Here is a 24,920-nt window from a genome sequence, read left to right on the forward strand (position 1 = left end):
CCGCAGGCCGCCATTACCGGGCACGGCCACCCCTCCACTGGTCCCCGGGCCGGCGTTCGGTCCCCCCGCCCGCTAGGGGGCGATAGCGCCGGGGGGGGGGGGTTGGGGGGCGGATAACGGCCGCGGAACGTCCGTTGCCGGTGGGGGCGTTGCGAGGCGCTGATTGGCGGTGCCGCGCGGTGGGCGGGCCCGTCGGCGCCGCGCGGCGTCGCGCACCGCCCCGTCGGGCAGAGCGGCCGCGGCCATGGCGGTGTGCGCCCGGTTGTGCGGGGTGGGCCCGGCCCGCGGCTGCCGCCGGCGGGGAGCGGCGCGGGAGCAGCGGCGCGGTGGCGCCGGTGACAGCGAGCCCGACACCGACACCGATCCTGAGGAGGCGGGCGGCGGCGGCACGGAGGATGAGGAGGCGGCGGAACGCATCGAGGGCGGGCGGCCCGCGCCGCACGCCGCCGAGGCCGGCACGGCCGGCCGGGCCCCGCTGTCTCTCCTGGAGCTGCCCCCCGAGCTCCTGGTGCAAATCTTCGGTTCCCTGCCCGGGACCGACCTGCCCAGCCTGGCCCGCGTCTGCACAACCTTCCGCCGCATCCTCCGCACCGACACGATCTGGCGGCGGCGCTGCCGCGAAGGTACCGCCCGCCCCGAGGTTGGGGGGTCGGGGTCGCCCTGAGGAGATGGCCCCGGGGGGTGCAGAGAGGAAATAGGGCTGGGGGTGCAAGGTCAGGGGCTCGGAGGGTAGAGGAGGCTGTGGGGAGGTGATGGGGTTTGGAGTGGGGGTCCTAAAGGGGTGCAGAAGGGAGATGGAGTCTGGGGGTTCAGGAGCGAGCTGAGGGCTGAGGGGGTGCGGGTTGAGGGGCCATGAGGGGTGCATGCAGGGCTCCATGCCTGGAGGGTGGGGAAGAGGGCAGATCTTGGGCCTCTGGGGCACGGTCCCTTCTTGGTGGCACTTGCTGCAAAAGGTGTGAGCAGCTCTAGCAAAAAGCATGAAGCTGGGGTTGTTCCCCGGGTGGCAGCTGGAAGGGAGGAATGGGGATGTGCCCAGGCCTTGGCAGGTGATGTATCCGTGTAGGGTGTCCTTGGGTGAGTCCTGAGGATGGGGTATTTCAGGCAGCAAGGAAAGGGAATGGACTGGGGAAGAAAGGGTGGGTAGCTGGGGGTCCTGGGGCCATGGAGGCACAGCAGGTAAAGTGGGAGCTGGGAGCTCGCTGGGGTCTAGTGAGCGGGTGGAGGAGGGCAGGCCTGAGTAAGGTCATCTGTTCCTGTCTCATTTTAGGAGGAACAGGGCCAGGTTTGGAGGGGTTCCTGGTTTGCATGTTCATTTCCTGGGGAGTGTCTGTTACAAGGATGCTGTGCTGCATTAATGCAAAGGCTCGGGGGCATTTTTTTTTCAGTAGTGCCTCAGTTTTGTGTTGCTCTGCTCCTGTTCCGTTAGGCTGCAATTCTTACTCTTCACTTCTTGTCTTTTTCACCACATCAGTGTGTCTCTGTCCCCTGTTTGTTAATCCAGTGACTGTCCAACCCTCCAAGGGCTGTCTTGCTGTGCTCATCGTCTCTCTAAATAGCGTGATCCTGCCAGGTGCATCTGCTGCCAACACATGAAGTCATGTATATTTTGTTGTTGTTGTTTGTTTTCTGTTTTTAATACCAGTGAGGGCATGAGGATGAAGAATTTAGGTATGTTGGAGTGGCTGCCTGCCATAGGCTGTGGGGTCTGTTCACATGCATTAAACCTTGCAGGAATGAATTCGTGCCTTATCAGCACTATCCAAGAACCCTTGGACAGTACAGAGGATGTACCTAGAAAATGTATACCAAAGCATTCTTACTTGTTAGTTCAGCATGGAATTATCCCATTGTCCCAATAATTTAACATTGTTTTTTGGACACAGGCTAATAAAATGGTATTTGTTGTTTCCTTATAATCTTCTACTGACATACAGAAACATCAATGAGGACTCTATTTCATGAATGATTTGCAAAATGTCACTGTTTAATTATTTTGATAGGCTGTGATCCTCGCAAAATGTTTATATAGAAACATATATAACTTCTAAATGTAGGCTAGATTATATTGTAATGGAACCACTAAAGCAGGCCTGATGGGGAAATAGATTTATTTATTACATTCATGACTGCTCCTTGGATTTTCTTGCCAGTAGATAAAGCAATGTGCAAAAGCTTAGCTGAAATTTAAAGAAACACTGGGCTTTGTATGGCTAAAACTAAACCGTACAGGGAGGGAAAGAATATATTAAGACTACACTTCCGTCTCAAGGCCCTTAGTTAGCTATAAAACAAATTTTTATTCTCTTTTCACACACTGTTTCTTATGTTTCCCCGATGTATCCTTTCCAACCACTGTCAGAGAGCGTATTGGCAGACTGCTGGTGTGATTGAGGTAGATCTCATACCAAAGGCATGGTGCACGAGCTGTGCTGAACAGATAAGGGTCAGGTTCCTGGCTGAAAAACTTACTACATCTATGAAACTGTGACTGCAGTTTTTTAACCAGTCGTGGTTCTCCAAGTGATTGCTAATCTGGACTTCTTGCACTGCTCATAGTGCTTTGCGTGGCTCTACGCAGCAGTGTAAGTAATTATTGTGGTGGTAGTACTGTAACTTTGAGTATTTGTACACGTGAGTATAAAATTGGCGCTCCTTTGCAGTTAATTTCTCTGCATATATTACAGTGATATGTTGCACATGCTCAGCTAGTGATGTGTGTTAAAATGTGAGCGTGCAGCTGTGTGTGTGATGACTGCAACTACTTGAGCACGGATTTGGACATCAAATATTGGCATATAAATACATCTATAAAATTTAGAATATCCTGTACTGTATTTCATTTATAGCCATACATTGGCATACAATTGACAATTGTACATACAATTGACATACAATTTTACATTGTATAATAGTCAAACATAAAATGTAATTCCTTTTTGTAGTCTTTTTCAAAAACAAGTCACTTCCCAACTGAGGACGGTTCTTAAGTGTGTGCTTGTATCTGCCTGAGTCTTGTTGTGAAGCTGCATGTCCTAGAAGCAGAGAGAGAGCGTGTGTGCCTGTCCGAGCATACTCCTTGTACTGATGGCTTATTCACTCTGAAGCCTACTGATGACGGTCCAGAGCTGAGCTCTTTGAAGATACCTTCAGACAGGAACAGAGCAGAATGTAAGCAAGAGCCCAGCCATTGCCCAAGGTAGATGGGGCGCTCGATCCGTTGAGCGTTGGTATCTTGCTCTTGCACTCTTTTGGGTCGACCCAGTTGCAGATTAGTCTTGAGAACGAGTTGTGATTATTAGTGCAAGCATCCAGAGGGCCTGTCCTGAAAGTGGAGTGGTTTTTGCTGGTGATAGTGAACCGGGAGGGTGCTGGGATTAACCAGAAGTAGTTGTGTAACACTGGCATGGCTGTTTGGGCTGTTGTCCTTTTATCATTGCAACTGTTTGGGGTAAACAATGTCTCTGAATTGCTTATTTGGCAAGAGGAGGATTGCAGTTACTTTCATGTTTTCTATAAATAGGAGAGCGCTGATCTCTGCAATGGGAGCAGAATTAAAGCCTGTTTCACCCTGGCTGGTGGCCTGACCTACCTTGATTAACACCATTTTAAATGGTAGCCACTTTCATTGTAAAACAAATCAGTGCAAGTGCAGCAGAACACCTGGAAACTGACCAGTAATTCAGAATAACAAGATCTACAACTTGCATGAAATGGCTTTTGTTTGTGAAAACAACCTCCAACAGCTTTTGGACCTGCTGAAAAATGTCAGCCAAAGTATTAAAGATGCTGACCTTCAGCAGGTTTTATAGGAAGTGGAGCTTGTGGAGAAGAGTGGGAAATTTGGTTTATACACTCAGTGAGGGGACTGTTGTGTGGAGTTCAGCTGTTAGGAGACTCCGGAGAATCCACGCAGGAGTTTGATGTACAACTGCTTCCACAGTGGGCACAATTTCTTGTGCTGCTGCACCCTAGTAAATGTGAAGGTGGTTTTAGAGAGTCACGAGGCTCTAATCTGTGTGAAGTTAAAGAATTGTACAGTGGGTTCCTTAGATGAACCATCATGGGCTTTTCTTCATCTCTGATCACGTTCTTTGGCTTTTAGACTACAACTTGGCAATGGTTTGCTGTTCCTCATGGCTAATGGCAGGTGCTCGCTAGCCGCAGCCATCCTTCAGAGGGTCTTCCTTAGATCTGTTTGTAAGCTTAGATCTGAAGCTACCCAGCTTTTGCTTTAGGGTTTCCACAAATGCTTTCATTTGTTGCAGATCAAATCTTTTGCTCAGCTCTTTAATACCCCAGTGGTAACTACAAGCCTTCCCCTGGGGAAAATGATTTGGTGTATTTTAATCTGATAGTTCAGCCTTTGGAAATGAGAAGTCAGTTCCAAATGTGTCCACCTGTTATTTTGGAGATGCTAGCCTGTGAGTCTCCCATTTTTGTGGTCCCTGAAACAATCCAGTAAATTTCTATGCGTTCTGTGCTGTGTGCAGCCTTGTAAACACACATTTATCCAGGAATAATTGGAGAACTTGATTAGTCAGGGCACAGTGGAAACTTAGCAATGGTAAGGGTGTTAAGCTCTACCAGACATCCTAATTTCCTCTGAATTGCGGATGTCCACATACAGCGCTTGCAGCTGCTTACTGGCATCGCTGTGCTGAGAAAGAAAAAACAGTAATTTGGTCTTTGGTATGAGTGTAGGGGCTCTTCCCTACCTGAGTTTGAAGAGCCTTGTTTGTTTTGGTTTGGTTTTTAAATCATGTGGGCTGCACAGAAGGAGGTGTGTGACATGGCTTCTTGTACAAAGGACCGTGAGGCTTAGGAGAGCGTATGATAAGAGGAGGCCAGGGAGTAAATTACACTTGCAAAACTGTTAGTGCAGTTCATAACAAGTGGAGACTGCAAGTGGAGACTGCTTTTCCAAGTCCTTTAAATTCCAGTGCATGTGACCATGGAAACAGCACTGTGTCACTGTGTTAGGTAAATCTTACAAGCACTTCTTATAAACCTAATAAAACAGGCTTGCCAGCTGGTCAAGTAAGAACTTTAAAACCAATTTTCATCCTTGCTTTTGAAGCAGGATTCAGTAGCCATTTTCTAACAGTATAAATTTCGTGTGTGAATTTCTGTGACTATCAAATGCTTAAAATACTTTGCTCGGTGAGCTGTTGCACTGAGATATGTCTCCTTAAAATAGACTTAATTGCACCGAAGTTGAATTTCCCAGCAAGCTTAAGCCCTTTAAATCTTTCTTGGAAAAGGCTTTCTATACTATGTAAAGAAAACCTTACTAGTTTTATTTTTCTGTAACTGTCTTAAAGCTCTACATACTTTTAATTTTATGTCCCTCTTGTCTTCTGGATTAAAAAGAAATGGCCAGTTTTTGTAGGCACTGAGAGACAAGAGACTGATTTTTCCCATCAAGTGGCTATCGTGGTGTTAACAGCTTATGGGTCAGAAGAGTTAAAGTGATACACACTCTGTGATTTTGACTCTTTGTAGTTGTTTGCTGAACAAAACAGGATATGGGCTAGTTAAAAAATTAGATGAGTGTTAAAGCACACTAAAATGAGATTATTTTCTTTCTTGGTAATACTTTCTTATAAGCCCTGAGTATCTAATGTCAAATAGTCTGTAGCAATATAAAAATTCTAAATTTTTGTCTTTTTTTTTTTAAGGAGCTTGCTGTTATTTGGGAGAACTGAATCTTTCCAGGAAAGATTTGAACTTCAAAACTTAGGAAGTGCACCTTTAATAGTGGTTTTGGCTTTTGTAAAATTTCACCGCAGGTGATCAAGGGCACTTGCATGAATCTGGGATAGAGCTTTAACATCCAATCGCTTCCCACCCCACCCTGTTGTTTCAAGATACCCGCTGGTAGTGGCTCTCTCATGGCACCGCACTGAGACTGCGCTCAAAACGATTTACGGCGTTACTAGGGAAAATGCTTTGTGAAAAATCAGCACCTTCTGGAGGAAAAGAGAACGTCACTGCGCTAGTACCACTGTTAGAGAGCAACATGGAGAAATGCCATTTGGGCAGGATCCTCTGCATGTCTCCTCCCTTTCTGATGCAGTATAAATACCTTCAATGACACTGAATTTAATGTGGCTGCAATGCCTGCTGTGCAAAGTCCGCATCTTACCCATTCTGTGGCCAGGTGAGTATTTGTTTACGTGGAAAGAGCTGGCTGTTGTCAAACAGCAGGCTATGACCATGCTGTTTCTGTCATCTTGTGAAGATCTCTTAACTTTCTGATCTGAGCTGAGGAAACATACTGTTCCCTCCATCCCTTTGATGTAATTACCAAACACGTACCCGCTTGTGTACATATGCAGACCAGTGGTTGAAAACCCTGATAGCTCTGGCAGGAAGGATAGACATGGGGTGACCTGCAGGATGGGTCTGAATTCCCAGCCTCCGGCAGAGCTCTGGTTTCACAGATCTGCAGGGCGGCTGTGTTGGGTCAGCTGGCTGGAGCCCAGCACTAAATAGCTTGTTTATGCTGGGCTGAATGTACTTTCCTGCGAGCTCGTCTGTCTGCTCTCTGGATAATTGTGCTTTCTCATCCCACCTTGTGTTTGATAACACTTAGAGCTTCCTCTGGCTTTTGCTACGGAAGTCAGCAGGAATTTTACCACCGACCTTTGCATCTTTTAATGAAGGGCGACGTGTTTGTTGTACCTTCTGCCCAGTCTTACCTTGACTGAACTTGCTGCTTACCCGAAGCAATGTTACGCAGAACGTGTATTCCCTGGAGGTGGGCTGACAGTAAGCTTTGTGCGTGCTTTATCAGCATGTACATGTACCACAAGTGTATTTATAGACAGGGGGAGGTTGAATTCATTCAGGGAAACTTCTGCTTTTCTCGTATATGAAAAGTGAATTCTCAGTTTGCAGCAGGTTACCAGCATTAGGTAGTGGTATTTGGCAGCTGCAGTATATTGTTAATTCAAGGATGCTCGACCAAGGATAAGTTTCATATTTAATGATTTGATGAGGGTCTTCACAGATCCACCTTTGTGTCGGATATCTGGCAGATATTTGGTATTACTGAGGAAAGCTGATGTTTGATCTGTGGTATTGATGTCTTTGATGTCAAGGAGGGTAGTTTTCCGTACTGAGATCTGTCAAGGTCACTGCAGCAGGGTGGGTTTTGTTGTTGATGATTTTTTGGGGATCTCCCTCCTCTCATTTCCTCCCTCTGGTCTTCTAAGGATTTCTTGCATTGGGATGTTAGTACTTGGCTTTTATTTTTTTAAAGGTTCTTAGAAGTTCAGCGTTGACTTCCTGAAAATGAAAGGAGAGAATCTCATTTTCTGCTTCAAAGCTGCCTCTAAGATCTCTGGATTGCTTTGTTTTCAGGGTGTTCTGTAAGCAATCAAAGGCGTTTGAGTGTACAACAGACCCATCTCAATCTGATCTGCTTTCAAGTGTAACCATATTTGTACATGCTGATGCCTGTTTTATGTCTCCCTTTCATTCTTTTTAAAGTCTGTGACCTTTTCTTTACGTTCCTAATAAGCAGTTTTCCCTGCTGGATACCTCAGTGGGAGTAGGTAATTACTACACACAATCATGATTTGATCTAAATGGGCATACAATCCCAGCTGGAATGAGTACGTCTTCCACATTTCACATTCTTTCTGGTCTAGGAGTAAGCATCTGTAACTTTGCTGTGTTTGTGTGTTCCTTATGGTGTGTTTGTTGCAGGCGTTGATTGTAAAATGTGTTAGATTCCCAAACTGCAATGAAATTACATCTAGTTTTCTGTTTGCTCTTCAAAGCAGAAATAAGATTCTTGGAATAATGTGCCAGCTTGCAAGCATGCACCTAATAAGATCTCATTTTCTCTCAAACAATAGATAGCAAGATCCTGGGTAGCAAACACCTTTGTGCCGGAGTTGACGTTATTGTCTGTGTCATTGCAGAATACGGTGTCTGTGAGAACTTGCGGAAATTGGAGATCACAGGAGTGTCCTGTCGAGATGTTTATGCCAAACGTAAGTGATAAAGCTGGTACAGATCTGTATGTCCTTGCTTAGTACCGATTTTGAAAGCATATACGTGTTGAATATTTATTAAACTTTGACAGCATAAGTTATTCAGACTTACTTGCTAATGGCAGGGGTTACATCTGTGAAGTTGACATGTTTGGAGTTTTATTTAATACTAAGCAGATGCCAAGAATTGGGATGTCTACACTCCTCAAACCTTTGGTGGGAAAAGAGCATGTAATTTAACATTATAATAAAGTGTAGTGAAGGTTTTTCATCCTTTCCTGTTTTGCTGTTTTTGGATCTTGCTAAGGAATTGACTGATAGTTTTGCATAGCCCTAATACAGCTAAGTCTCTGTGTCAGTGAAAGGATGCTGTTACATGCTGACAGTGGGAAAGTGCTGTAGGTAAAGTGATGAGCCGCCTTCTGGGCTGCTCCTGGAGGAGGAGAGCCTGGCAGGGCTTTTTGGGAATGTCGGTGGGAGTGGGACCCTAGCTCCTTAGACCCTCTGTGCCTTCTGCAAGGTAGAGGCATGTCTTCTGTCTTACAGTAGAGAAGGGTGGGGACGCCATGGGAAGAGAGAAACCAAGGTAGGCTAAGGACTGAATGGAGGCCTGGATCCATGGTGAGGTTGTTTCCCCTGTCACCAAATCTCACCCTTTGCAGTCGGAAGCTGAGCTGGTTGCGAAGCCCCTGAGAACTGCCAGGCTGTATTGTCTTGGTTCCTCACCACAAGTTTTCTAAGGGACCTTAGGATAAAACCCCAAGATTTAACCTGCAGCACTTGAACTATGGCTTCTGGCCATTCAAACATGGTCATGTTTTATGAAACAGAAGCAGAGAAGTCAATCGTGAGAGGTCTCTGTAGGCTTTGCATACCCAAAGTTTGGCTCAGCTTCTACATGTACAGTATTTGCTGAACCTTGAAGCAGTGATGACCTCAGGCATTGATCTCAATGCTGGAAAGAAGAACAGGTAGAAGGGTTTTAATCCCATCTTTGATAGACTTGCTGAGCATCCACAGGATCATCGCTTAGTGTTCCTCCTTATCTATTTGTGCACTAGGAATGAAACTGCCTAATTTTCGTGAGTGGGAGGGCTGAGTGATGCTGAGCCAGCACTTAGATGTCCACAGAGAAGTCTCGTTAGCACTTGAGGCCTCTCTTACTTCCCATTCAATGTAGTGTCTCTGTATGACGCTGGTGAGGTAACAGCCATACAGCACATACCATATTGGATCTTAATTCTGCATTGCCAGTCTCAAATGGCAGGATGTCTTGTCATGACCTATAATCTTTTTCACTAGTTGTAGTTCCATGGTTCAGATATATTAAAGTGATATTTTAGTGCTTTTTTTTTTTTTATACACAAGTTCTATGTAAGAATGGCCTTACTAGCTCAGAATGCTCTTTCTAGCCCAGTATTGTGTCTCACAGCCATGGCTGTGAGCAGTCACCCAGGGAAAACCAAGAAGAGGGCAAGCTGATGTGATACTTTCCTAAGTGCTCTCCCAGCTTCCGACTGTTTTCTTGTTGGGGGATTTCCAGAGTCTAACAAAGTTTCTTGATTTATTAGCCCTCAGTAGATCTGCATGTATGTTTCCAGTCTTCCTTTGCACCAAAGTCGTTTCTGAATCCACAGCATCCGTTGGCAAAGTGTCCCACTTGACATGTGAAAGCCACCCCTGTAATTGACTTTATTGCCCTTCTGAATAAGGGCTGTGTCCGTATCCATTCAGCAATCCTGACTAGCAGTGGTTACTCTAAAGTCGGAATGCTTGGCGGCTGTTTCTGGCTCTCAGAGATGCACCATCTCTGCTTCCTGCTCAGATTCAGCCGTTTGCCCTGTTGCAGATGCTTAGTGGAACAGTTTCCTGGTAGCGTGACCCCATTTTCTCTACTGTCCCATAAATCTCTTCAATTGCAGAAGAGTTAATTTGAGGCTACTGGCAGGACACACATGCACCTTTCTGTCCACTGAATGTGCTTCTGTATAAAGTAGTGTGGAAAATGGGGAACTGAGCTTAAGTGCTAGAAAACATAACTAATCCAAGGCCTGGGCTACTGCCCATGTAGTTACTTGGCCTAAGTGGTCTTACTGGGACAGCGGTGCTTATCACAGTCGCACTAGAGTTTGAGGAGGACCCTGATTCTGCTTTGAATTCACTGGATGCCATTTGTAAATACTGTCTGTGGGAATCTTGAATGTGCCAAGTTCTGTCTGAGTGAGTGATCCTGCTAACTGGGGATACCTGAGACTGGGGCTGATGGAAACAAATGGTGCATCACAACTGGAAGTAAAGTCAAAGGGGAGTTTGACTTTCCTGCGTGGTTGGTGCGGATTCATCGTACTGTTACGTGCTGGTTACAGTGGAGCAGAGTTTGCTGGTACTTACCCTGCTGTGTCTGTTCAGGTATAAACCCACGAGTGAAGTCGGGGCGTTTTATGAAAATCCTTCCCGACTACGAGCACATGGAGTACAGAGATGTTTACACCTGCCGTACGTACCTCCTGCTGGTTGATGCTTCCTGCACTAAGCACACAAAAGATGCTGATGCTGCATGGAGTGTGACGTTGCTTTAAGCAAATTTATTTTGGGGTGGACCATGGGACGGAGGGCACCAGTTAGTCAGTTCTCTCTGGTGTGTGTTAGTAGAGTGACGAGGTGAGTAGGGCAGGCAGTGAGGTATATTAGTCTCCTTGTGAAGTGCTTTGAGTTAGAAAGTTGTCCTGACTGGGTGCAAAAAGGAGGATCTCTATTCACAGTAAAGGAGCACTCACCCTGCTCTTTATGGATTGCTCCTCTCTTGGAAGGAAGCATTCATATGCTCTGGTGAGGGCTCCCAAAAGCAAGTTTAAATAAGCTCTGGACTGGCAAAAAGCTTTGTCTTGATCCAGATGAGCTGCGTTCAGGTCCACAGCCCTTCCCAATGAAAAAAGCTGAGGTTTCCCATACTAATTCCCTCCCTGCACAGTGAATCCTTTTAACCACAATCTCCCTCTCTAGGAAGCATTCTGCTGGTGTTTCAAAGATTGTGATTTGCCTTCCTCAGTCAAATATCTGCTCTGGTAAACTGTTCTTTCCCTCCTGTGTTGAGGGAAGAATAGTAAAACATTGGAGTTCAACGCTCACTGATCTGCAGGAATTGGGGCGAAGTACTGATTAGTTTCCATCAATTAATGAAGCGAGTACTGCTTGGTATTTGGAGGGGGTGTTGAGCTGTCTCTAACGCTCCTTTGGGTCTGCAGAGGTTTGCAGACTCAAGTTACTAACTCACTCGTGCTTGGGAATGAAGTTTTTTGCACACGCTAATGAGCAGAGTGGATGCTGCAGACATACCTCTGCTAAAGACAGCAGCTGCGCATGGGCCACGCAGAGAAGTTGATGTCTTTAATGTGAGTCATGACCAACAAGCAGCAGCGGTGTTACAGCAGGAATCGGTAGAAGGTTTTAGGTTTGGCAGTCGTGCCTGTCAACACCAGCCTTGTTCTGGAGCTGGATGGGAAGGAGAGGGGTGTCCAGACTGCCCTGCAGGCTAAGGGATTCCTTTGTAGATTGCTACCTGGGTGTTTGCTCCAAACATGCCGTTTGTGGTGGCTCTGAAATAGCGTTTTGTGCTGTTTCTTCACTTGTTAATTAATTAGCTGCAGCCCCAAGCTTCTGATGGCTCATGCCCCTTTTCTCTAGAGACGTGTTCTATTACTTGGGGAAAAGCCGGTGTGGTGTAAGACGCAATTGCCTGTTTGCCCCTTTTCCCCCCTCCTGTGTTTTAAGACCATGTTGCAGGGACGTACCATGTGAGTGTTCCTTAATTCATATTGATGCAGCGTTAGCCAGGTCAGCCAAGATCACTTTCCCCAGGATTTTAAGCTAACCTGGCTGACACTTAGCTCTTTCCTCTAGCAGGTCAGTTATCACCAGCTGGGGGGCAGCAACTGCTTACATTGTTCCAACTCATTCTGCTGCATCCCAGTAGTCCAAGAGAGTTGTAGTGGATCAGGTCTTCTCCACTCAAAAGCGAGCTACCTCTGCTTTAAAGGATGCAGATTTCACTGAGAACTCCCATGTTAGCTTTTTGCATTTCTCTCTGTGCTGTCCAAGCAGGACACAGGTAATGAAATGAGATTTAGTTAAAACTAAAAAGTAACATCTGAAAGCATCTGCTCTCCTGTTTTAATAACTCATTCTTTCCCAGCCAGCCTTCTGTTGATGGGAGCTTGGGCATTCGCTGCTTTTCCTAGCCCATCCCCAGCTGGACTCAAGCTGCTTTTCCATCTGAGGAGTGTGCAGGGCTGCTTGTGGCAGCGTGGGTAATAGGCTGGGTGGAGGTTGTACTGAACCATCCAGTCAACGTATTTTTGCTCCATTTGGCAGGATGTTTCCATCAGAAATTTGCATATTTCCATCAAGTTTCCATCAGAAATTTGGATAGGCAAGAGACTTCTTCAAGGTTAAGAAAAATAGGCAGTGAGCATAGCAAAGGAAAACCTCGTAGGAAGACCCAAGTGCTGTTTTCTTTTGAGGAGCAGGGAGGAAAACAACTGTCAGATCCATCCAGTCTCTCGCCAGGGAGAGCCGGAGCTGGAATTCATCAGGTTTTCCCTGCAATGAATATAGCTGCTGGCTCGCTGGAGCCTGAAAACGGAGCTGTGCTTTTGGTTTGAGACTTATTTGGACCTTTGGCCAAGTACCAGCATTTTCCCCAATAAAGTCCTTTCCTGAAAGAACAGGAGAAGAAAGAGAAGGAGGCCACAGCACCCTGAGCAAGTGAGGGAGATGACTAGCCTGTTAAGGTGTCCCTGCCGTGGGTGTTGGTGTGCTGGGAAGGTGAGGCCGGGGGGAGCACTGCCCACATCGCAGCCTGTTCCCATCAGCTCATCTGGAGACTTCTGTGGTGCCAAAGAGCTGAGTTTTTGGAAAATTAAAAAAGAGCTGCCCACAGTAGAGGTGCAGACTAAGCACAGAAGCGCTTGTCTGTCCAGTGGGTAGGATTCTTCTGGAGGTTAATGGGATTTTTTTTGGCCTCCTCTCCTCTTTGCATCCCCAGGTTTCCGGGTGGTTGGGGCAGATGGTGAAGCAGGCTCTGTCAGTGACTCAGCCATGTTTCCTGAACTGCCACAGCTCCTGATGAACTGAGCTGCAGCTGGAGCTGGCTGTTTACTCGAAGTTAGCACACGAGCTGCCCTCAGTAGATGTGTGTCTTGAGGTGGAAGGGCTTGCCTTGTCAAGCAGACACTTTCCCCACTGTTGAAAAGTCCATTGATCTTAGCTACAGCTCTGAGAGTGCTTCAGGCAGGAGCTGAGGGAGAAGGAGGGACATTCTCAGCACTCTTGGATAGCTTAGCATCAGGTTTTCTGTCCTAAAAATAAAAAATACCCCTGGGTTTTATCATCTCCATGCCAGACAGGGTAGAAGGCAGACTGTGATGGGTGGAGTGGCTAATGCACATACCATTTATTAATATGTAATTACTGCACTGAGACGAGAAGACTGGGAATGTGGTTTGCTTGCTTGTCTTAGTGCTGTTTGGGCTGCACTCGGTTCACTGGGTGAAACCAGGCCATCAATCTTAAATTGTTTACTGCCCAGGAAAAAGGCTCCTCCAGGCCAGTTGGCAGCAGCTCTGGACAGCCCTCCCTGCTGTCCTAAACTTCTGTGGAAGTTTTGGTGTAATGAAAACACCTCCTACAGGTCTTGCTATCTTAAGTAGTTAATGAAACAAAGATGTTGTAACAGCTGCACTGAAACACAATTCCTCCTATAAATTGATGCAAAGCAAAAACCATTATTCAGGTCAGTCCTGTGGCCTTCTGAGTTGGCCATGAACGTCATTGTAAGGCAAGTGTAAGTGCCACCTTACAAATAATCTCCATCCTCTTCTTCCTGCCCAGAATGCCAGATTGTGTGTAATATTTTCACGTGAAGGTCATGAACTGGTCATGTCAGGAAATTGTATGGACAGAACTCATGGCTGAACATGTAAGGACTGGAAACAAATAGCATCTCTCAGCTTCCCTCGAGAGGAGGTTTTTTAAGATCATTCTGTAATAGGCGTTCTCTCCTGCTTGCTGAAAATGTTCCTTCTTGTCCTTCAATTTCACTTCAATCAAGTGCACCCAGGTCCGAGATAAGAAATGGGGAAGCTTCACCTGCTACAGTAGGGTTTGAGAGGGACTTGGAAGCAGCTTTTGGGCACTGCTGGGATGTAGCTGCTTACTTAGAATTTTTAAGGTGGTTACTGACCTGGTAACATCACCAGATCTTCTGCGCTGGCATGGTCTGTGCGCTTTGCCTGTGCTCTCTCAGTGGCTATTTTTAAGGATGCTTAGCTGGAGACAAGTTTGTCTATATAAGGTGGAGAAGATATTTCAAAATATTCAAATTTCCCTGTTCCTTACTGCCTTTGTGCCTTCCTTTTTTTTTTTTTTGTTGCTTTGCAGTCTGACGCATCAAGTACATTTTTGGTAACTGGAGATGGCAGATACTGTATTTGTTTTTAGCTCTGGGTATATCATGTGATTTGCATTAACAGGACTGCGTTGCAAAAGTTTTCTGAGAATTCCTGGCAAGGTATCTGGTTGTTTAAAATCCTGGAAAATAGCTCCTGCACTGGGCCAGGAGCAGGGCTACAGAGAAAACCATAAATCTGTATGAACTTGTAGGAGGCCTCAGTTCAGAATTACCTGGCTGTATTTGGATATAACCAGTTTTCTTTAGTAAAGGCAGTTGTGGGTGGTATTGGTCAGTGTTGTGTGCAGTATGGTAGCAGTCTTCCTGTTATTTTCTTTCCCAATTCCTTAGCTTGATGTACTCACTTCAGTGTCTCACTGTTCCCTAGTGCTGCACCGATACCGACACATCCTGGGATTGTGGCAACCAGACATCGGGCCCTATGGGGGACTGCTGAATGTGGTGGTGAGTATCTCATTCTGGGGGCTGTGGTGTCAAGCACTGATGAGTCTTTTGCGTACCGCTTTCTAGACCTGGTTGCCATCTCTGGGCTATTGAGAAGTCTGAACAGTCAGCCCTTAAGCAAGTGATGGGGACACGGATGTGACTTCTTGGATCTTTTTATCCTCATCACCTTTCTCCAGACAGTCCTTTTGTTTTTCAGCTGTACTCCAAACAGCCACAGGAGCCCACAGAAAACATGAGCAATGTTCCAGGGAAAGGCTTGATTTATATTTTAGTGCATATATTCCAGTGGCTTGTGCAGGAGTCCTTCTACATTCCTTCTACATTGAGTACAGCAGAGGTTTCAGCACTGGCCCATCACTTACTGCTTTATCTTGGCCTGCAAAGGGTTTTGCACTGGATTTCGCGCACCTCTCCTTCCTGTAGTTTGCAATACTTTTCACTAGCTATGTCCAAGACTAATGCATCAGATGTAGGGATGTTGATGCATGACTGACGCAAGACCTGTGGAGTCTGGCAGCTCTTGTGTTCCTGCGGAGAGCAGTTAATGAACAACACTTGACTCTGTATTGGTGAGAGCTGGGCCAGAAGTTTGCTTGAAGCCCTTGTTCTTTGCACCAAGGTTCAGTAGCTGACAGGTTGAAGCGTAACAAATCATGAGGCCTTTGGGTTTTGCAAGATTCTGTTCCATGAACTGATATAAGAGTGCATCCAAGTGCACCAATACTTACATGCTATTGTGACCTTATAAAGACAAGTGTGCCTCTGTGACGCTGCTCTGCTTTTGTCTCAGATCCCTCTGTTTAGAAAATATCCTTTCTCTGGAATTACAGGGCTTGAGGGGAAGGATTCTGTTAGGCATGCAGGAAGAGGGCTGGCACTTGCACCTCTTCAGCAGAGGAGACTGTTGCTTCCTGTGCTGTCTGTGAGTAATAGAGCCAAATAATTCCTTGTCCAAAAGGCACGGATAATCATGAGAAGCAGAAATTGTCTATTCGAGTATCTGCCAGCGTGAGCTCTCAAACCAATTAGAGTTTGACTAGCTGTGTGGTCTCTTCAGTGTAGTCTCTCCCTCTGGATCCTACGCACCAAGCATCCGTCACAAAGTCGTTTGCGGTAATAAAAGCCTGATCATTTTCCAGTGATGCAGAAAGCCTTGTAAAGAAACCCTCTCCCTCTTCACCAAGGGTGTGCTGTGAGTGCATATGGTCTGGTTTAATTGCTGGAAAGCAGTTTGGAAATGCAGCAAGCTGTTCTACAGTTCCTGCCCTGTTGCAGAGTAGGCCCCGGAATTGTTTGCTGCAAACTCAACAGGAAGCGTGGAAGGCTGATCCTGTGTCTTTGTCTCCTGTCTCTCTGCAGGTAGATGGTTTGTTCATCATTGGGTGGATGTACTTGCCACCTCATGACCCTCATGTTGATGATCCCATGAGATTCAAACCTCTCTTCAGGATTCATCTCATGGAGAGGAAATGTGCAACGGTTGAGTGTATGTATGGTCATAAGGGACCTCATAACGGCCATATCCAGGTGAGCTCCTCTAGCACTTTCAACATCTGTCCTAGGTGCTCTGTGTGTGTGCACATTGGCTCTGGAAATGGATTCATCAACAATTTCATCATTTCTCTGTATGAGAATTCTATTTAAGGGATGTGGCTTTCACCACACCACCACTTGTATGTGTGGATGCCAGCTTTACGCTCATTATGTGTCTGACAAGTTGTGTGGGCTGTTCCCTGCTCTGAATTTGTTCCCTGGCAATAGTACAGCAGGGCTGTTATACTGTCTTCTGTTGGGTGGGAGCACCAATATGTGTACAGCCTGGGGGAAATGACACACAAAATGGCCTTGTGCAGCTGGTGAATGTGTCCAAGCAGACGCACAGACCTGCTCTATTTTACAGCTCTCTTAAGGTGAGACCTTGGGAAGGTGACGTAGCATCCATTCAATGTACATCGGATGCTTTGAAAAGTTTTCTGAGAGGTTGTTTCCTTTTCTTTGAAGAAGGAAACTCAAATAGAGAAGCAACTTAAAACCAGTATCTTTCATTAGAATGCATTGGGCTTTTATTTATTGCTCTTATTCTTCTATTCTGTAGCTGTTGCACTTGGTATCACTTAATATTTTCTCTGTTATAGCAAATTCAGTAACGCTTGTTTAAAGCATTTGCTCTAAGCAGTCTTAGTTATGTCATCCGAGGCATCTCTAATCAGGTCTATAACCTGTTAAATTCTCCTCCATGGTAACTGCAGATTGTAAAGAAGGATGAGTTCTCCACGAAATGCAACCAGACAGATCACCATCGGATGTCAGGGGGAAGGCAAGAGGTAAGAGTACTTTACCAACAGTATGGATTAAGGCTGGATGTATGTCCCCTTTCTGAAGATAAAGCTGCTAAGTTCTTAGCTAATGTTGGAGCCTGGGAGGTGGTCTTCTGTCTTCTAATTTCTGTATATCTGAACATACATGAAAACCCAGGCTGGTAGCCTCTGGCTGATTTACTATGATTTTTTTAAGTGAGTAGAATTGTTCTGTGACTTGAATCCAAACTTAAAGTGGCCACATTCGAGGAATTGCAGGATCTTGGGGAACTTCTTCTGTACTTGCCAAGATGTGGTTTAAGGATCCGGGGTATGCGATCAATTCAGTGTTAGATCTGCAGAATGTCTGGGTGGAGACCCCGTGCCTCACCTCAGTGTGTAGCAGAGTGTTGGCAGGCTGTTAACGTTCATCCCGTTGAGCAAAAAGCTGCTTTAGGCCATTCTCTGTGGCAAGGTGCTCTTTGAACCCCAGCACACTTTTTCTTTCTGTTTTGTGACACCATTCCTGTTTGATAGCAGGCCTGTCCAAAGAAAGACAGCCACATGCTTTGTACTCCATGCAGCACTCACCAGACACTGATCTCTGTGGTGTTGCTGTCTGTATAATTAAGATCTTTCAGACACAGGGCTAATGTTGAGTACCAGCTGCATTTGCATACCTGCTTGTCAGCGGGGCATCTCTGTACTGCTTGGCGTCTTGGTTGAGGGATTAAAAGCTTCATTTGGTTGTTTATCCCATGTCTGTGTTAGCTATACTCAGCACGGCAGATTCCTGACTCAAACTACATGTTTTAAGGTGCAGGTATAAATGTCAGGATGAAACCCTTCAGCTAATACCTGTTCCAGGTAGTTTGCTGCTGGCTAGTTAAACGTGACAAATCTCATACTTCAGTTGCTTCTAACAAATGCTTTAAAATGTCTGTCTACTAATGGGAAACAGCTGGGTGAAAGGTTTAGTTAAGTGTTTTCTGGTTCTGTAGCAGATGAGAAATGCTTTAATACTTTCAAAGCACTGCGTTAAGTGTGCGTGGCATTATGGTAATTGGAGGATCTGGCTTTAGAAGATAAAGCAAGCTGGTTTGGAATATCACTTGGTAGGCTGCTATCTTAGTGTAAGCTGTTATCATGCTAACTCATGGTAGGGTATTAACTTGTCAGAGCTGGTGTAAAAGTACTTCAGGAGATGTTTTCAAAGCACTCTTTGGATTTAGATGCATCAGTATTAAATCAGCAGGATTTAACCTCCTAAATCTTCAGTGCCTTTCAAAAGCTTCCCCTTTTATGTTTAATGTGCCAGGATAGGGCACAGGAGTCAGCTTATGGGCGCACAAATGAGTTATTGTAAGGTAAGTCAGGATATAAAGAAGTAGTAGATCACCTACTTTGTAGTAAGAGGTGATGCTTATGCTTTTATTCTGAGGAGGCATATTGGTTCTGTCTGGGATTTACTTGAATGGGAGCCCTGTTTATTGTGTGGCAGGTATAGGGCAGTTACCATTATTACTACTATTATTATTTCCAAGCCAGTTGTGTAGCAACATGTATTTGTTCCCAAATCCAGCCGTGATTGTCTGTCTTTGGCAGAGTGTATGCCGTGGCTCTGCTGGGGAATTGTGCTACAAGGCAAAGTCATGTTGGAGTATGTCACTGTCACAAATGAAATGCCTTTATCTTCCCCCTTTTCTCTTCTCTTTGTGCTGCAGGAATTCCGGACATGGCTAAGGGAAGAGTGGGGTCGGACTCTGGAGGACATCTTCCATGAACACATGCAAGAGCTCATCTTGATGAAGTTCATCTACACCAGCCAATACGAGTAAGGGCACCAGCTCTTTCTAGGTATTGAGGCTGCTGCAGCTTCAAGAGCACAGTGGGTCGCTTGTTATGAAGATGTGGTGCTTGCGGTGGGCTTTGGCAGCCAGAGGGATGTTCTGTCTCTGTTGGCTCTGTGCAAAGATATGGTGAAGCACAATGCTTTCCAGTTTTACTGAGATGTAATGTAATGACAGCAGTAATAATAAGGTACCAAGTTCTTTACAGTAACTATGCACAGTAAGATGGTTTTAAGTCATTTAACTGTGTTTAATTTGAAGACAGAGCAAATACCTGTGATCCCAAGGAGCTATCTGCCTATTACCTGTATTAGGAAGCAATATGCTTTGTAGTGCGCCAGGGAGAAGTCACACACTCCCTGAGAACTTGGGGGTTTTTTTAACCATCACTCCAAACTTCTAATAGCAGCCACCTCGCTGTAGCACATGTTTAAATACGCTTCACTCTTAAGTTCTCCAGGAATCCCAGGGAGTGAGAAGGTTTACTGTGACCTTCCTGCAGGCGCCTCCTGGTGTGCTAACCAGGATGGGTAGAGAGCAGTGGCGGGAGGGAGAGCTTCCATAAGTCTAAAGCAGAATCTGTTAAACTTGTTGGTATTGCTGAAAACACAGATCCTGCCTCTCTCTCGATGACAGCCCAAAGCTGCCTGGAGGAGCAGACTGCAAACACGTTCATCATGTAAAGGGATTCTCTTAACCTCTCTAACCTTTCGGTTTTTTGCACAGCAACTGCTTGACGTACCGACGCATCTACCTCCCTCCTAGCAGCCCTGACGACCTTATAAGGCCAGGTCTCTTCAAGGGAACGTATGGGAGCCATGGGCTGGAGATTGTCATGTTGAGCTTTCATGGAAAGAAAGCGAAGGGGACTAAAATCACCGTGAGTGCATTTTCCTTACTCTTGGATGCTTGTTAAAGCATGCTCTTCTTGATGCCTTGCATTCATAGGAGAGATCTCTGTCTGGGAGGTAGTTAGTTGTTGCCACCCCAAACCCTGTTCGTCGTGGGGATTGGTGGTAAGAAGTGAATCTTAACACGTGCAGAGTAGCTCGAACCTGCTCTGCAAAGTTTCTCATGACGCCACCCGGTTCCCCCTGCCTTTTCTCTCCCAGCTGTTTTCTGTGAACAGCTGGTAGCAGGTCACTGGAGATCACTTGTGTGTATCTGGGGAGCAGGTACCAAATGTTGGCAGCTCTTCACTGAAGCTGGGCTAGTGAGCTCCTTCCTCTCTGCAGGCAGGGACTCTGACAAAATGCAGTTGCAGCCTTCACTTTCTTTCACCCTTGCAAGTACGGACTGGCTCATATTTTTGATTTCAAAATTCTGTTTCTGGGAGGGGGAAAGCAGAGGTGATGTAGACAGCTCAGGGAACGATGAACAGAGTCCGAGGGTGATTGTAGAATAGGGTCAATTATGTAGAAGTCACATGATGGATGTGGGGAGGATACAGGTGTGAACTCTGTAACACGCTGCCTCTGCAGCCATGCTGTTGCTTCCTGTCTCTAGGGAGATCCCAACATCCCAGCTGGGCAGCAGACTGTGGAGATTGACCTGGCGCACCCTCTGCAGCTACCAGACATTGAGAACCTTCGTGATTTCAGTGAGCTCTCTCGCATCGTCCTGGAGGTCCAGGAGCAGGTGCGTCGAGAGGAGCAGGAGGAGGAGCAGCGGCAGGAGGAAGATGACCGCTCCCAGCAGGCTGCCTCTCAGCCTGCTGCGAAGCCTCTGGGAGGAGAAGGTGCCGAGGGGGAAGAGACTGCAGCTGGGGCGGAGGGGACAACCCAGAACAAGGCACCAGCTTCCCAGCCTTTTGTGCTGCCCATGGGAGTCATATCGAGGAATGAAGACTATCCCCGGACCTGCCGAATTTGGTAACAGGGACTAGCAGTTTTGTAGCCTAGTTGTGCCAGTCACTTCTTGAAACGGAAAGGGGGGGGGGGTGTCTTTGAGGCATGTTCTGCATCTGATTGCCCTTTACCTGCGTGTGAATCTCCCAGCCCCCCATGCTCGCATTTTCTGCCACTGCTGCCCCGTCTCCCACACTGCTGTGTGCTCCTTCTCTTTCTTACCACATTGTCATTTGCCGTCCTGCTTCCTTGCTAGATTTTATCCTGCTACTTCTGAAGCTAGCACCTACCCTGTATTCCACACCTCCCCCTTTTTTTTGTGTGTGTTTTGTTTCCAGAACTGCCAAGCAACATATATTTGTAGATCTGTCCAAGCCGCTTCCCTTTGCTGTGTGTGTCATTTGTGTTCTTTGGCTGTAGGAGCACAGTGCTCTCTCCCACCCCTCCCTGGCCTCTGATGCCTTAGGGCCAGCTCTGGAAGGTGCTGAGCACCCTGAGCACTGGCTGCAAGTATGCAGAGAGCCTTGTTGAATGGGACCTGAAGTCAGTGAAGCAGTGTGTACTAAATGAAGTGTAGAAAAAGAGCCCAAAAGCTGAGGCTTAGGAAGGTGACCTTCAGCCAAACATCTGTGTTCATGGAAAAACCTACCAATAGCTGGTTAATCCCAGAAGGCCCCTGCTGTCACAACCCAGTTGTGTTTGAATAAAACCCTGCTCCACCTGCTGCTTGCTTGGAGGTTAGGCTGACCTTTACTCCTCCCCAGCTCCAGTTAGGTTTTTCTTTTTTTAGATTTTTCTTTCTTTCCCTTCCCCTGGATTTTGTTGCAAGGTTTGCCTCTCTGGTCCACCCTCTCAACGTGCCTTTCCTTTTCTGTGAGGATTGTCTGGGCCCGGGTTGATCCTTGAGCTGCAGCAGTAAATCTCTGATGGATTACTGCGCTGAACTACACAGAAATTAAGCCTTGGTGTGCAGGTGCTAATTTGAATAGCTAAAAGCAGCAACCTCCAAATAGCAATGGAGAGTTTCTTTTCTTAAAATGGTATCAACAGTGTTTTGTGCTGTGTGATAAGAGCTGACTGAATGTAAAACTCCCTGTTCTGTAGCACCTGGCACTGGGTTTGACAATGGCTTGATCACAGTTTCATATTTGTTCGGTTGGGTTTTTTTTTATTTTATTTTATTAAATGTTGGGTGGTTATGGCTATTCTTACATCTTTTTTTCTATTCTCCTCTCCCTGCAGTTTTTATGGAACGGGGCTTATTGCTGGCCATGGCTTCACCAGCCCCGAGCGAACACCGGGTGTTTTTGTTCTTTTCGATGATGATCGCTTTGGATTCATTTGGCTGGAGCTGAAATCCTTCAGTCTCTACAGCCGGATCAAGGTCTCCTTCCAGAACGCCGAAGCGCCTTCCCGCGAGGCTTTTGATGAAATGCTGAAGAACATTCAGTCGCTGGCTACTTGATGGGTGACTTGTGATGGACAGGGCTAGGGGTTGCAAAGGCTGCTGCACTCCCCAACCAGGGCTGGGATGGGGATTCCTTGCTCTCGGTACCTCTGAAAAAAAGCATGCACTTTTAATAAAGCCTTTTTACCCCAAATGTACACATCCCGGTTAAAATATCCATGACTGCCCTTTCCTCCCTGCCACCCTGCACTGCTCCCTAGCAGTCCTCGTTACCCAGTGTGTAACATAGCTTTGTATAGCTGAAGGGATCCTGCAGAGGAGGAAATAGACATTTCTTATTGCAAAAAGAATGTGTTGGAACAGAAATGACTCAAGGTCAGAGCCGGATCAGAAGAACATCTAATTGACTGGATGGACACAAGCCCTCTGCTCTGACCATTAGCAGTCTCCCGAGGAAAGAGCTCTTCTTCATGGAGGGGACTCATTAAAGCCTTTGCTGTGCTGTGTGCTCATCTGTCCTCCTGGGAGACTTGTTTTACCCCCCTGGAAACCTGTGTGGTTCCCCCCCCTGCAGACTGGCTGGCTGCTTAGTGATAAATTGTGTCAGCGGTGACCGAGCATGTCCTCCTCTCCAGAAACCTTTCTCTGGGTGCAGCTTCATCAAGAGAGGCTGGTGTAATACCTGCATCCTTGGCTTAGTAATTGGAGTGGGTGGTTTCCTTTCGAGAAATTCCCTCAGCTTGGCAGCAAGGGGAGGATTCCCCACTGTAAATGACGGTGTGCGTGGTGTTGCCCTGGCTTCTGAAGCTTGGTGGATGTGCTGTCCCTGGGGCTCCAGGTGTGGGTGTCTCCTTGAGCGTAGAGGAGGTCATTCTTTTTTCTTAATGGAGCTGGGTGTGGAACTGGAAATGAGTGTAAACTGCAGAAGCTGGTGCATTCAGAACTGGTTTTGTAGCTGAAAGGTTCGCCTTGGATCTTTTAAAGTGGGCCTGAAAATGTAAAGGAGGGAGAAAAAAAGAAAACTAACTGTGAAATAAACCCAAATGCAGCCTGCTGACTCCCATCTGTGATGGGCAGCAGAAGGTGCCGTGTGTCACTGGTATTGATGTGACCCCAGTTATGTGTCATTCTTGTATCAGGTTGCCCTGTGCAGTCTGAAGGAGTAGTGAGGGATTCTCCTAATATTGCTGTGGCTTGTTCTGGCGCCTTTTATGGTTGGTGCTGACAGGCGGGTGCTGCTGCTCCACTCACAGGACCCTTCTGTTCCCTTTCTTGTCACGCTTGTTTCATCCCAGATGATTGCTGCTTGCACAGAAAGCTCCTGGGATTAATTTCTTTCCATGATACCTGCATTCTGTGTGGCAGATCTGAGCTCTGCTGGGAAGTTTGGGCTGCAGGCAAGGAGGCAGATTCCCCATAGACTGTCCTATGCAGGAAAATCCTATTCAGTGCTAATCTACAGACTGAATTGTGCTATAAACCATCAGCATTTGCATCAGCACGTGTTAATCCTTTGTAGGAAGAGGTGATGGGGATCCTTGCACGGAGAGGAGAGAGCTATTTGTAAGGAAGCTCTTGGTTACAGGCAAAATACATCTTTTGTGCAGTTGCTCTCTGGCTGTGATGATAAACTCCAGGTTTCTTCTCTTCCAGTGTCTAACAAAACTCTGCCCTTACATCTCCTGCAGGTTTTGGTTTGTAAGCATGTCTGTATGTGTGTTGTGGTGGGAGGATTCAGGCCCCTTCAGAGGAAAAGTTTCAGTCACTGCCTAGTTTCCCTGACTGCAAGAAGCTTTTATTTTCACTCTCACAAGGGCTTTTTGCCATTTCTGGCTCTTGAGTGTGCCCTCAAGCTGTGTGAGAACCGAGTCTCCAGCAGAGACTTGGAGCAGAAGGTCACGTCACTCACAGGATTAATTCCTGTCTCTTTGGATATAGTTTCACAAACCTCTGGGAATTTGAAGGTGATTTGGGGCACTTTTTTCTTTGTTTCCTACTGCTTTGTCAGTAGTGGAAAACCTGCCTCAGTGTTAGAGGTGAGGATCTGAAGTGCTATTACTGTTCCAGTGAATAAGCTATAAAAAGTAGGTTGTTTCTGAGCAGCCTGTTCGAGGTGTTCCTGTCAGCATCAGCAGAGGGAAGAGTTGACTCAGATCTCCCCCCATCACGCAGGGCTGGGCGAGGGGAAGGGTGGCAGTTCTCTGAGCTGTGGTGTGCGGGCAGAGGGGGGAGCTGAAGCTAAAATTGGGCATTTTGGCCTTATGCTGCCTTTTGCTGCAGCTGCTGAGCTGCGTGCAGGAGGAGAGCATGTGCTTAGTCTTGCAGACAGAGGTTTCCAGCTTGGTGATGCAGATTTCAGGGATACCAAAAGACATAGGAGTCTGTTCAGCATCTGGGTGGCCAGTTTATCTTGGAGCTTGCTGTCAGGGTGGTGCAGCCAGTCTGTTGGCTGCTTTCTATTCTCCCTAACAGCCTGAAGGGATGAGAGAGGTCCCTTGGGCAGCTGTTTCAATAAATTGTCCCGAAAACCAGATCTTCTTCAGCTGCAAATGAATCCGTAGCTCTGATTGTGGGTTCCTCCTTATTTCCAATATCCCTG

The 24,920-nt window shown here is 46.5% G+C and overlaps 1 protein-coding gene across 2 annotated transcripts; it reads left to right on the forward strand.

The window, feature by feature from the left end:
* Positions 1 to 244: 244 nt before the first annotated feature.
* On the forward strand, positions 245 to 24,920 carry FBXO31 (F-box protein 31). Of its 2 annotated transcripts, XM_074157941.1 has the most exons (10): positions 245 to 623; positions 7,932 to 8,003; positions 10,413 to 10,499; positions 14,840 to 14,916; positions 16,279 to 16,446; positions 17,169 to 17,243; positions 18,941 to 19,050; positions 19,793 to 19,946; positions 20,573 to 20,937; positions 22,156 to 24,920. In XM_074157941.1, exons 1-10 carry the CDS (start codon positions 245 to 247, stop codon positions 22,376 to 22,378), a joined length of 1,710 nt encoding a protein of 569 aa, XP_074014042.1. In that variant the 3' UTR covers positions 22,379 to 24,920. The 2 variants fall into 2 exon arrangements, with proteins under 2 accessions (XP_074014042.1, XP_074014043.1); XM_074157942.1 differs by lacking the exon at positions 10,413 to 10,499.

Source organism: Numenius arquata, chromosome 13 (assembly GCF_964106895.1).
Source record: "Numenius arquata chromosome 13, bNumArq3.hap1.1, whole genome shotgun sequence".
Lineage (NCBI taxonomy): Eukaryota > Metazoa > Chordata > Aves > Charadriiformes > Scolopacidae > Numenius > Numenius arquata.